The sequence below is a fragment of the Nothobranchius furzeri genome, chromosome 9, assembly GCF_043380555.1.
Source record: "Nothobranchius furzeri strain GRZ-AD chromosome 9, NfurGRZ-RIMD1, whole genome shotgun sequence".
In the NCBI taxonomy this organism is placed as follows: domain Eukaryota; kingdom Metazoa; phylum Chordata; class Actinopteri; order Cyprinodontiformes; family Nothobranchiidae; genus Nothobranchius; species Nothobranchius furzeri.
The window spans coordinates 63574222-63588293 of NC_091749.1; the positions used below are offsets into that span (position 1 = coordinate 63574222).

The window sequence follows — 14072 nt, forward strand, 5'->3', positions numbered from 1 at the left end:
AGTTGCAAGTGGAATATTCTGACCACATGGGGTGGTGAGGCTGCGTGACCTTTAATTAACCCTGTAAAGCAGGAGTATTCAACTTTGGGCCTGGAGGGCTGGTATCCAGCAGGTTTAACTGGTTTCTCTGCTCCATCACACTTGATTCAATGGTTGAATCACCTGCGCAGCCGCTCATCAGGCTCTACAGAAGCATGTTAATTACCTGCTGATTGAAATCAGGTGTGTTGAAACCGAGTTAAAGCTAAAATGTGCTGCACACTGGCCCTCCGCGACCAGAACTGAATACCCCTGCTGTAAAGGGTCATTTTAACAAATAGCTCAAGAAAATGATTTCAAATATTCAAAAAGTTGCAAAGTATCACATTAAAATCTCTGAGAATTAGAATATTGTGGAAAGACTTAATATTCTAGATTCAAAGTGTCACACTCTAATTGGCTAATGAATCCAAAACACCTGCATGGGGTTCCCGACACTTTAGATGGTCTCTCAGTCTAAGATGAATTACTGACATTCATCCACTTATCCGGGGTTGGGTTGTGGGGCTAGCAGTCTAAGCAGAGAGGCCCACTTCCCTCTCCCCAGCTACTTGGGCCAGCTCCTCTGGGGGAATCCTAAGGCGTTCCCTGGCCAGCCGAGAGACGTAGTCTCTCCAGGTTGTCCTGGGTCTTCCGTTAGGTCTATTCGTGGTTGGACGTGCCCGGAAATCCTCACCAGGGAGGCATCAAGGAGTCATCCTGACCAGATGCCTGAGCCACCTCGACTGGCTCCTCTCGGTGTGGAGGAGCAGCGGGTCTACTCTGAGCCCCTCCCAGAGGGAGGACCAGTTTCAACTGTTAATTTTGAAATTAGCTTCCAACAAAGTAAAAAATGAACCCACGTCACTAGCATGACCTCGGTTCATTCTGCACAACATTCATCTTTATTCTTTTGAACAAACTTGGTAAATGTGTGTGTGTGTGTGTTTGTGTGTGTGTTTTGTCACGTCTCTCTGTTTCAATTTTCTAGATGCGCGGTACTGAAAACATCTTGCAGTCCCTTAGTTTTCACTCCAGTTTTGTTTAAACATTACATAATTCTGTATTTCTTATTTCACTGACATCTTCACCCACGCTCTTGCTCACTACTGCAGCTGTGGCTACATTGTAGCTCATCACCATCAGTGTGTGAATGGATGAATGATACACTGTAGTGTAAAGCGCTTTGGAGTCCTTACTCTGAGAGGCGCTATACAAGTGCGCGTCATTTATCATTTACTGATCAGTGTTGAAAGAAAGCTCTGAAAGATAATGAAAATGTACTAAAATAGGGTTTGATGTTTGCTTTCCACCCTTGCCTTTCATAATTCCCTTTAAAACTAAATTCTCTCACTTAATCTAGATCATATCTTTAGATTTTATAATAATACCATTTTCCCTTTTTTGTAGGGGACTAAAGCACAACGTGAGCTGGTCCTTCAGTCCTCCACTCATCGACATCCTCCTGAAACACCTGTTTCCCCCAAATCAGCTTCCATACATGTTCCCAGGGCAGAACTGCCAGAATTCCTTCACCACTCCGCTCCAAGGCAGTGCCTCAACTACGAATGACCACAATCTGAACTATAAACTAGATTGTGCTAACCCTGACCTGGCCTCTCTGAAAGACACGCTGTGTGCTGACGTCCTCATGGGTTCAGGAGACAAATCTTCTGCATCTCTGCTCGCCTTTTGTCAGGCACTGAGCTCGCTCAGCAGCAGCCAAATAGAGCTTGTGTGGAGCAACATGTGTTTTATTATCGAGCTCGTGGTGTCATCGCTCATCCACTCGTCCGACTGCGCTGTTGAGGCCACGATGCCTCCTCCGCTTGTCACATCTCTGCGTCAGTCTTCACCTGCATTCCATCAAGTCGGCCGTGGCATCTCAAACCTGCAGCCCTCCTGCAACTACAGCACCTGGTCTGGGAACAGCACGGTGAACCCTGATCTTGTGTCTCTGTGCAGCATTAATGATCGTGCTGGATTTGTGAGGCAGGTGTGTAACAACTCGTTGTTGATGAAGAAGCTGCTTTCAGACCAGACGAACGTCTGGCTGTATGGATACTGTGCCAGCTCCCCTGTGGACCCTGGATTCCTGGTGAGTCAGTTCTGTGTGTACGACCAGTGGTTGGCCCAGCCCTCTCAGCTGGTAGACCCCGCCTTGCTGGGGTTCTGCCTGAGCCTTGATCAAGTCAGACTCACCAACCTCATCTGCAACAATGTTGGGTTCTTAATGCTTCTGTTCTCCAACCCGGGGAACTGGCAGTTAATGCCCAACTGCTCCAACTCACCTCCTCCGACCTTTGACCCGGCCCCAATACCACTGGACTTTTGTCAGTACTCGACGTGGGACGACGTGATGCAGATTACCACAGACGTTGTGTCACAGTGCATCCTCTTTGATCAGGCTGGATTCACGAGTGCGGTTTGCGCCAATAAAACCTTTCTGAATGCTCTTCTTCTCAACAAAGACCTCTCGTGGCTCGGGACGCATTGCAGCACGGCTCTGCCTCCAGGGCCAACGACGCAGCCGCCAACGATGCAGCAGCTCAACTGGGCTGCCTGGTGCGACTACCACACGTGGGGACAACGGCAGGTGGATGATTCATTTGTCGCCTTATGTTGGCAGAATGATCAGGCTGCCTTTTTTAAGAATGTTTGCTGCGTGGCGTCTGTGATTGAAAATCTGCTACAAAACCCTCTGAACCAATGGCTTTCCATCACCTGCACCAATGTGCAAGAAATAGCGATTACTGTGACGCCACAGGTGAGTTTTTTTTTTTTACCACCCAGCAATATTTATCTGGTTCAAAAACTGACGAATTTAGTCTGATAGAAACATAAAAATGTTCCCTAAAGTCTTTTAAGTTGCTGAGAACGAACCACTGGGGAGAGTTTCATGTCAACTCACTCAATTCTTTCAGTTCAAGTATAAAGTCAAAGCAAATTTTTACCTTAAAATTTAAAAATGAATTTCAGGTGACCAGTTGATTGACCTCATACTTTGTTTCCTACTCCTACTTCAGATGTGTAACTACACGGCCTGGGCCAGTCCCATCATCGTGGACATGACTGAGGTAGCTCTCTGTTCTGAAGAGGACCCACTTAACTTCACCTCCAAAGTCTGTGTGAATATTACAGTCCTCCAGAACCTGCTGGCCAATCAGGACAACCACTGGTTGGTAAACTACTGTGCCAATCATTCAACCATTCCTCCTGGTGGAGGAGGAGGAGGAGGAGGAGCTGGAGCTGGAGGACAGGGCGGAGGACAGACTGTCTTTAACACCTCTGGACAGTGTCTGTACAGCAGCTGGATCATGTCTCCCCCAAATGCAATGGTCTTGAGCCAGTGCTGGGAGCGTGACCAGGCCCGTTTCCTCTCATTTATCTGCCAGAGCAGTGGGCTCCTCTGGCTCTTCTCCCAAGACCTATCCAAAGCCTGGGTAGGCAGAATATGTACGACGTACAACAACTACACCACTACAGCCAACAGCACCAATGCTACAAGCCCTGATTTTTGTTTGGCAACAAATCTGATGAAACAGTTCAAGTGGACCTGCCCAAACAGCTTCATCTCAGACTGTCAGCCTTGTGCCACTCAGAACATGATGGTGCAGATGATCGTTCGCTGCTGGGTGGAGAATCTGAGCCTCAAGATTCAGGATTTGCTGACTACGTCTGTGACTAAAGTGTTGAACCAAGCAGTCGCCACCACTGTGGTGATCCTCCTGGCTGTGGAGGACTCCCTGGGCCCCATTTGGCACATCAATGAGACCATTGGACAAAGTGTCCTCGAGTCTGTGTTCAACTACCTGATGACAGAACCCAACCAGGACAATAAGAGGGTGGTGCTGCAGTGCTTTGGGGTAGGTGGTTTGTGTTTGCTGTGGCTATGTTAAGACCACTGTTAGCTTGACGCCAATAGAATAAATAAAAGCTATTTCTCTAAACAGAAACCATTCAGAAGGCTTTTGTCTTCAAGCCACTAGTTTCTCAGACTTATTCATTGTTTTATACTCTGAGTTTGGTGTTAATAGATGCTGACGAGGTCCTAAATTACATCTTAATTGATATAATCAAATCAGACAGTGTTTGTGCACCATTGCCCTCCTGCTTGTAGCGGGTGTCTGGTTACGTTACTGTCACTGATACTGATGTGATCAGTCCCCCGAGCGTAATCTCCACAGCCTCACATCTGATTTAGCAAAAGCTCTCAGTACCGTGCTAAAGTTTTGTTCCTGCTTTTGTATCTTTCAAGGGGCAAACATATAACATTCTCAATGTCATTAATAATGTTTCTCCAACCTTTCTGAGAATGTTTCAAAAGGGTTTCTTTGTACTTTTGAGAATTTTCAGGACCCCCCCCCCCCCTCCTGAAAAATCCATCTGGTGTAAAAATGATTCATTCCAAACTGATATTATATAAGTGTTGCATCATTGACACAAAAGGCTCTCTCCTCATGAATCTCCTCAGTACTGGACCTTGTTACCTGGTTGTTTTATTCTACACACACTTAATTCAATTTGATTTGACTTCAAGTTTATTTATATAGCGCCAAATCACGACAAGGGTCGTCTCAAGGTACTTCACACAGTAAACATTCCAATACAGTCCAGTTCATTAAGCCAGTCAGTAAAAAGTTTCCTATATAAGGAACCCAGCAAATTACATCAAGTCACTGACTAGTGTCAGAGTCTTTACAGCAATCCTCATACTAAGCAAGCATGCAACGACAGTAGAGAGGAAAACTCCCTTTTAACAGGAAGAAACCTCCAGAGGATCCTGACTCAGTATAAGCAGCCATCCTCCACGACTCACTGGGGATCAAGAAGGCAGAACACACACACACACACACACATACACACACACACACACACACACACACACACACACACACACACACACACACACACACACACACACACACACACACACACACACACACACACACACACACACACACACACACACACAATGTGTCTATAGTTATATTGTGATGTCTTAGTAAATATTGTATTTGGTGAGAGATAAACTTTATTGTATTTATCCTAGTGGATCTATAATTAAATGGATAAACTAGTATTAGCACACCAAAAGTCAAGGAAACCAAAAAGTTATTATCAGGAGAAGGAGAATGTTTTAGTGGTTAGCAGCAGTGTGCTAGACGATGGCCCCCTCCATGAGGCCACCACAGCTCAGCAGAACATCATTGTAGCTTCTTCTGGGGAGAAAAACACTTAGAGAGAAAATAAAGTTAACAGCTGAAGTAGCAGGAAATAATACAGTTAAAGAGCAGATTGTAGAAGAAAGTAGTAGAGTGTGAAAAGTGGTCAGTGTGTGCTCCAGCAGTCTAAGCCTATAGCAGCATAACTACAGAGATAACTCTGGATAATCTATCCTATTTAGATGGAGGCATGTTGGAGTCAGGGCAAGGGAGAGCCGTCTTTACCGACTGTACACTCCACCTCCCTCTACTCCACTTGTCCAGATTTAGGCTAACATCAGATTTTAACCATTGGCCCTATCAAATAAAAATGTTTTAAGCCTAGTCTTAAAAGTAGACAAGGTGTCTGCCTCACAGACTAAAGCTGGGAGCTGGTTCCACAGGAGAGGAGCCTGATAGCTAAAAGATCTTCCTCCCGTCTTATTTTTAGATATTCTGGGAACCACCAGTAAACCTGCAGGCTGAGAGCGAAGTGCTCGGTTAGGAACATATGGAACAATCAGATCACTGATGTGTGATGGAACTTGATTATTACGAGCTTTATGTGTGAGGAAGGGGATCTTAAAATCTATTCTGAATTTAACAGGTAGCCAATGTAGGGAAGCTAAGACAGGATAGATATGATCTCTCTTTTTAATTCTCATCAGAACTCTAGCTGCAGCGTTTTGGACAAGCTGAAGACTTTTAACTACATTCTGTGGACTTTCTGAGTTCTGGTCAAAAGATGAGAACTTCAGTCTTGTGTTGATTTAAAAATAGAACGGTTAGTTATCCAATTTTTTTATGTCTTTAAGACAAGCCTGTAATCTACCTAACATATTAGGTTCATCAGGGTTAATGATACACTCCATACAAAGACATAGCCCCCGACCCTAAAACCACCAGTCATGAGCATTCCCCAAAAGATCTCCCGAGCTTCTGCCTACATCAGTTCCTACAATTGGCCCAAACCAAGGTCAAGGCCTACATCTCCAGTGTGTCGAGACTCACTGGTGCATAGGTGTATTCCTAACTGGAAAAACAACCTGTGCTATGACTACTCTGCAGAAAGCAGCTAATCGTTTCTAGCCTTGTTTAAATCGACCGTACTCGTGGTGTGATGGAAGGCTGAAGGCCAAACGAATGTGACATGGGTCAGAATCGGAAATAGGAGTACCATGACAAAACCCATGCATGCATGGGGTGAACATGCAAACTCCAAATAGAAAAGCCTCAGCCAGGAATTGAACCTGCAACCTTCTCGCTGAAAGGCAGCAGTGCCACTAATTGCGCCACAATGCAGACCAACCAGAGAATGTGTTCTACAAAAATGTTTGAAACTGTTCAATGGAATAAAAAACTTAATTATAATAAATATGACATAAAAATCTGTAATTTCCTGTTCCAGTGCCACTAAACACTTAATGAATACAGATGTGTGCAAACGTGTTTTTGTCTTCCTGTTCCAGAAGTTGATCGGCAGTTTGCTGCAGACGGCCCGAGAACTGACCACCAACGATCTCCTTTTTGCAAAGGTTGGACATCATTTTAAATGATGCTGATTAGATAGATAGATGAGATCAGTAGTGAGCCTTTAAAGTTTGAATCTTTACACCTTTTTTTGTACTTTTGAAAATAATGCATAGGAGTACTTCAGTTTACCACTGAGCAACGTGAAGCCTGTGTTAACTTCAGCACAGATGAGCACCATCAGACTGATTCTGCAGTACTACAGCATGTTTAAAAGCAGTCTGCAGGTAAATCACATCCTACCTGACAACAGAAACTCTACGTTGCACCTCTTTAATCTATTATACTACATATCAGATATAATCTCACTGTTCTTGCCTCTGTAAGCTATCTGATGCGTACCTGTCCACCATGGTGTCGGTGCTACTCCAAACCCAAATGGCCGCAGACGGAAAGACCTTTCTGGAGCTGGTCCCCCTGCTGGTTGCAGCCAGTCCAGCTGATATTGTGGCGCTGCCCCCCTTACAGGGTGACAGAAATGTGTAAGTAATTACTTCACCGATACTGAACATTCAGTTCTGACATTTAGCTTTGGTTCATTAATTCTGTTAGCTGCAAAATCTAGAGAGACCTTTGCAGAAGCAGAAAGACACATATATAGGATGGTGTGCCAGGCTCTGATTCTGTCTCATTATGATGACTGAATAGGTGGTCTTTTCCTGGAATTCTAGCACACTTTGTTTTTTCTTTATTTTTTTAATTTATTGTTCCATTTTTTTTACATCAATGCTTCAATGCGTTTCAGATTGGAACACAGTGGCTCCCTTCTTACCCACAATACATCAGTGCAAACATTTTTATACTCTTTATAATATGTAATAACATCTCTAATTGCAAACACCTCAATTATGGTGAAATGTGTTTATAATCTCTTCTAGTAAACTAATTTATGCAATTTCCGATTAAGAGATTCTTGACAACTTTTCTCATCGTCGATCAATCTTTGTTTATTAAGCCCTTTTCATAAAGTCGTATAAAAGACAGCAAAGGAAATAAGACGGTCAGCATCAAAGGGAATAAAACGGCAATAAACTGAAATGACTGAATGAGCAATGGCCGTAACAGAGGTACACAATCCCGGTCCTGGAGGGCTGGTATCAGCATGTTTTAGCTTTAACTGTGTTTCAACACACCTGGTTTAATCAGCCGGTAATTAACAAGCTTCTGCAGGGTCTGATGGGCTGCTGCACAGGTGATTCAATCACTGAATCAAGCGTGTTGGAGCAGAGAAACCACTAAAATGTGCTGGATACCGACCCTCCAGGACCAGGACTGGGCACCCCTGGAATCTATAACATGAAAAAAAAAAAAAAAAAAAAAACTAAGAAAATGCTATTTCATTCACAAGGAAAATCTGTTGTACTTCTTTTATTTAAGTATCTCGGGGTCTTGTTCACGAGTGAGGGAAGCTGCAACGCAAGATTTATAGGCGGATTGGTGCTGCGTCTGCAGTGAAGTGGGCGTTGTACCGGTCTGTTGTGGTGAACAGGGAGCTGAGTCAGAAGGTGAAGTTCTTGTTTTACCGGTCGACCTACATTCCTACCGTCACCTATGGTCATGATTTGGTATCCTAGATGGCGCCGTCTGTTGTGGCTTGCCGTCTGGTTTCCCGTTTGCCGTTTGTGCTTTTTGTGCTTTTGTCACTGTTTTTGAGTCCCCCGGTGGCTGATTCCTGTCCCACCCTCACCTATGACCGAGCTACTCTTCTGGATCTCCGGCAGAGGTTCGAGTCTCTCCAACTTCACTATGCCTCATTCAAGCAATCGTTTGGGAGCCTGTTTGATGGAGTTCCGCCCTTCCTCCTCTCCTCCGCCTGCGGCCTGTTGGGGCCGCGGTGGAAGTGGTGGCGACGCGGCAGGCGGTGTTGTAGGGCGCTGGAAAGAAGGTGGAAAAAGGGCAAGCTACTAATCTCACAGCAGCTTCTGATGGATGCCCTTGACCTGTATCAGAGCAGTGTTAGATCAGCCAGGAACAAATACTTTGCATGCATAATCTCTCAGCATCAGGGTGATCAGCATAAACTTTATAGCACTGTCAACTCCATCTTGTCATTAACTGAACCTGGTAGTGTTGATCCCTCTGTGTCATTGTCTGCTGAGCTCCAGACCTTCTTTCTTCACAAAGTCCGGGACATTAGGGATAGTCTTGTGCAACCAGGATCTGGCTGTCCTGATGTACCACCAGAACCTCCCTCATTCTGTAACTTTACTCCCATATCTCTTAGTGAATTGTCAGATCTGATTGGAAATATGAAACCAGCAGGACCCTCTCCCCCGAGGATGGTGGGTGAGATCATCCCTATTTTGGGCCCCACAATTTTAGACATTTTTAACTCTAGCTTGGCCACTGGGGTGTTTCCTACTTCTTTTAAAAAGGCGGTTGTGCAACCAATTTAAAAAAAAACCTGGTTTAGACAGCTCAAACCTTGCAAACTTTTGGCCAATCTCCAAACTACCGTTTTTGTCTAAGGTCCTTGAAAAGATTGTCTATTTACAGATTACAGCACACATGAATAGCTTTTCTCTGGTTGATATGTTCCAGTCTGGGTTTAGGCCACTTCACAGTACCGAATCAGCCCTTCTTCGCGTGACCAATGACATCCTGGTGGCTTCTGACTCTGTGCCGCCTGTTTTGCTCTTACTATTAGATCTTTCTGCAGCATTTGATACCGTTGACCATGATATTTTGCTGGATAGACTTGAGTCATGGGTAGGGCTAAGGGGTACCTCACTTCAGTGGTTCTGCTCATATCTGTGAAACAGAGTTTTCAAGGTTCAGTTGAGTAATTGTTCCTCTACATCCCTTCCACTTCCATGGGGAGTCCCGCAGGGATCTGTGCTTGGGACTCTCCTGTTTTCAATTTACCTCCTCCCCCTGGGTTTCATCCTGAGGAAATATGGCCTGGGCTATCATATTTATGCAGATGATTGCCAGATCTACCTGGCTTTGTACAAACCAGGCTCCCTCTCTCTTCTGGACCAATGTTTGGCTGAAGTGAGGGTTTGGCTTGCCAACAATTTCCTTAAGCTAAATGATCCTAAGTCTGAGGCACTCCTGATGACCCCTAACAAAACCACACACGTATCTTCTGATTTGGCCACTCTCCCTTATGACCTCAAGCAGTGTGTTACCAACCTGGGGGTGAAACTGGATACACACTTTTCCATGGGCCCTCAGATTAACACAGTGGTCAGAACGTGTTTTTATCAGCTGCGCGGACTAGTTCGCTTAAAACCGATCCTGAAACGAGCACACCTGGAATCTGTAATTCATGCTTTTATCATCTCCCGACTGGGTTATGCAAATTCCATTTTAATTGGCTTACCTGCCTCCGCTCTCAACAGGCTTCAGGTCGTACAGAACGCGGCAGCCAGGTTTTAAACAAACACCCCTAGAAGAGACCATATCACACCTGTACTGGCGCGGCTCCACTGGCTACCCGTAAACTTCAGAGTCAAGTTTAAAATCCTGATTTTTGTTTTTAAGGACCTGAACGGTCTGGCTCCGGATTACCTGTCGGATCTTGTCACTCGTTATGTGCCAAACTGGGCTTTGAGGTCTGCTGATTGCCTGCTGCTTCGTGTTCCATCAATGAAACACAAAACGCGGGGGCAGCGTGCTTTTGTCTACGCTGCTCCGACACTCTGGAATGCTCTTCCTCCTTCAGTGAGGCTGGCACCATCCCTCCTCCGGTTCAAGACGCTGCTTAAGGCTCACTTTTACGACCAGGCATTGTTAAATCCCTGACTTTTATTATTTTATTATGTGTCTTTTTATTGACTGTGATTATCTGCCTTGTTGTGCATTTTATTGTTGACCGTGTATTGCTTTATATTGTGTTTTTACTTTTTATTCTGTACAGCACTTTGGTCGGCTGCCATGCCGTTTTTAAATGTGCTTTATAAATAAAGTTGGTATGGTATGGTATGAGCTTTGGGTAGTGACGGAAAGAACACGATCGCAGATACAAGCGGCAGAAATTAGTCTTCTCCACAGGGAGGCTGGGCTGTCCCTTAGAGATAGGATGAGAGTCTTGGCCATCCAGGAGGGGCTTGGAGTAGATCCACTGCTCCTTCACTTCGAGAGGAGCCAGTTGAGTTGGCTCGGGTATCTGGTTAGGGTGCCTCCTGGATGCCTCCCTCATGAGGTTTCCTGGGCACGTCCAATCGGGAGGACCCAACGCCGGGTAAGCGGACTAAAATGGATGGACGGATGGACATTTTAATTCACCACCTGGGAAGGTCTTGTTGCAGTATCTGAAGATTAAAATAATAGCTTACTGCCTATGTGTATTTACCTGTACTTTAGTTATTATTGTTTTGCTTCAGTAACGAGTGAATTTCCCCACTGTGGGATTAATAGTCTATTGTACTGTATTCTAAGTCATACTATGTCCCAAACTGTCGCATTTGTAATCAAAATGGTTTTAAAATGAACAAAGATAGACATGATTCTTTTTTATAGATATAATTACGTTTACATTTGTGTCGTATTTCAATTGGAAGCAGAACAGCTACTTGTATAAAACATTCAGCTGAGATTTTGTCCTTTAATCATTCGATGTGCTCTGGATGCGAACCCTTAGATTTTAGCAACGCTTCACAAAGCAGTCCCGCTAACGTTGTGCTTCTGACTGAGCTCGCCTCGGGTGTCGGACGACCATGAGAGGTGTTGTGTCATGGTGCCACAGGGTGCCAGGCACATGCATGTTTTATAAAACGGTAAAGGAAGCTTGTTCGCTGACTAGATTTCAGTCTGGAAAGATCCTGTATTTGTTGTGAGCTTCCACCTGAAGAAATCTTTTCCCATTTTAGAGACAGTATTTAGTTGATTACAAGGTATTTCTGTTTGTTGTGTTAATCTGAGAGGAAATAGAGAATAAAATTATTCCTTTATGTCAAAGAGTATCATTTATCACATCTATTAACTCCACGAACAATAAACATCCTATTTAAAATCACAAATCTGATATTTGTGGCGTGTCTTTAGTTTATTTTGGTCTGAAAACGACGAAGGCCACATTTTTCATGCATTAACTACAACTACTCTGCAACATCATCTAAGCCTAATTGTTACTTTTCAAATGATCTTTTAGAAAAGATGCCATCAGCAAAATGTTGGACAGCATGAGCCAAGCCCAGAAGGATGCGTTTGGACAGTGGTACAGCAAGTCCTTGACCCCCGCCAACATCACAAGTGGTCCGAAATCTCTCATCAATGACACTGGAAACCTGATGGCCTACCTGCCCTTCCAAACCTTCCAATACCTCTCAGCTGCTCAGGTAACATCCCTTTGAGCTCCAACACCTGGCGGAGTAACCCGATAACCCAGGATATAGTCTGATTCCCTTCAGGGCGCAGAGTGGTGCCAGCGCTGGACAGACAAAAACGGTTTTTACATGTTCAACATGAGAGGACACCGGTTGTAAAACACTTGGGCACAAAGTCATTTCCCATGAACAAATAAATTATCTGCAGGTTTCTGTAACTGCAAAACTGCCTTCTTAGTGTAAACTGATTCTTCTTATTACCCGCACCATCTGTCCACCCGTTCTCACTCACTTATCCAAGTCCGGGTTGTAGGCAGAGGCGCAGATAGGATTTTCAAACTGGGGGGGGACAAAGTTCCAATGTAAACCCCCCCCCCACACACACACAAACTATTGCAAGCGCCTTAACTAGAGCTCAGTCAGTTTGTGTAAGTTCATCCAATGGTTTACGTAACAACTAACACTTTTATATACGTGTTTGAAGCCATTATGAAGTGGAACGCTGGAAACAAAGCTCTGCCTGATCAACACTATAAATGATAAATGATCCGCACTTGTATAGCGCCTCTCAGAGTAAGGACTCCAAAATGCTTTACACTACAGTGTATCATTCATCCATTCACACACATTCACACACTGATGGGGATGAGCTACGATGTAGCCACAGCTGCTCTGGGGCGCACTGACAGAGGCGCCCCACTATTTAATTCAGTCATTTGTTATTCTCCCAATCAATTACTAACCAAAACCTCATGCTTTATGCAAAACATGAACATATTTTCAGCATACCAATCTTTACAGAAAACATAAAAGCCCTAAAAAACTGCACATAAAACATATTTAAAAAACGAAATTCACTTATCACTTAGAGCAGTGGTTCCCAAACTTTTCAGCCTGACCAACAGATGTTCCTTCGTATTTTTACGTTTTTTTATTTATAAATTTATTTATGATATTTGGAAAGTTTTTATTTATATATAAATACATAAATCTCTTTTTAAATTTTATATTTTACTTTTTTTATGATTTTGTGGCACACTTGACTTCCATATATAACGCATCAGCATCTGCCTCTTTTTTTATGGCTTTTTTTTACATTGTTGCTACGTCTGTCAAGTTAGCGGTGTTTTACCATCATTTCTAATCCAACACGTCCCAGAGAAGGTTAAACCAACATCAAACCCAACGTTTGGAGCTTGTAAACTCCACACACCTCTCGTGCAGCACCAGCTGTCTGATGCTGCAGCAGCGTCAATCTTCTGGCTGGATGAGTGAATTTCTTCATCAGAGTCAATATTCTGCTTCATAATCAGAGTCAGTCATTACCAGACGAAGTGATCAGTCAACAAAGACCAGACCTGCTGGCAATTATACGTTTTATCTAACATTCATAACTCTTCATGTTGCACGCATCTCCTCCCCTCCCCAACTGGGAGCCTCTCAGCGGGAGGCGATTTTCAATCTCTAAAAACTCCCAAGCTTTGCTTGGCAGTGTGACGTAGATCTGTCAGGATTTTCTAATCCTAGAGTTTCACCGTCTGTTTTCTATCAGAAGCTAATGCAGGAGACAGGTGTAGGAGACTACCTGCACAAATAAATCCAAAGTGAATTATTTTATCATTAAACATGTTTTTTCAGAGTTCCACACCTTTAAGCTTGACTCTAATCAGAGTGATGCCTCATTTAGATCAAATTTAAACTCTAGAACAAATAAAACCTTGAAGATCCCAAAGTTATTCCAACAAACACCGTTGTGGACTTACTTAATCTTTCTTTCGCATCAGAATTCACTTGAATCATAAAACTTGTTTTGCAGGCGGTTGTACTAACGTGCAACAAGTTCTAACACGGCCAGTTTTTATAGCTAAAAAACAACAACTCTGATAAAATATTAAATCAGTGTACAAGTTAAGCCATGCTTCCACTTTAGGAGGTCCTTGACATTTCTGGGAAGAGGGGAAGGCGACAAAGAAAATACGATGGCTCGGTCCTCTCAGTCGTTTTATCTCCGTACATAAGCAGCCCTTTCTGGACTGACCAAACACAGAAG

The 14072-nt window shown here is 43.9% G+C and overlaps 1 protein-coding gene across 1 annotated transcript in view; it reads left to right on the forward strand.

The window, feature by feature from the left end:
* strc1 (stereocilin 1) overlaps positions 1-14072 on the forward strand; it is a 52756-nt gene that overhangs the window by 14598 nt on the left and 24086 nt on the right. The window contains exons 3-8 of the mRNA XM_070554446.1: positions 1429-2785; positions 3045-3884; positions 6692-6757; positions 6869-6979; positions 7080-7234; positions 11848-12034. Of these exons, the coding sequence (XP_070410547.1) occupies positions 1429-2785; positions 3045-3884; positions 6692-6757; positions 6869-6979; positions 7080-7234; positions 11848-12034 (2716 nt within the window). The remainder of the gene's footprint in view (positions 1-1428; positions 2786-3044; positions 3885-6691; positions 6758-6868; positions 6980-7079; positions 7235-11847; positions 12035-14072) is intronic.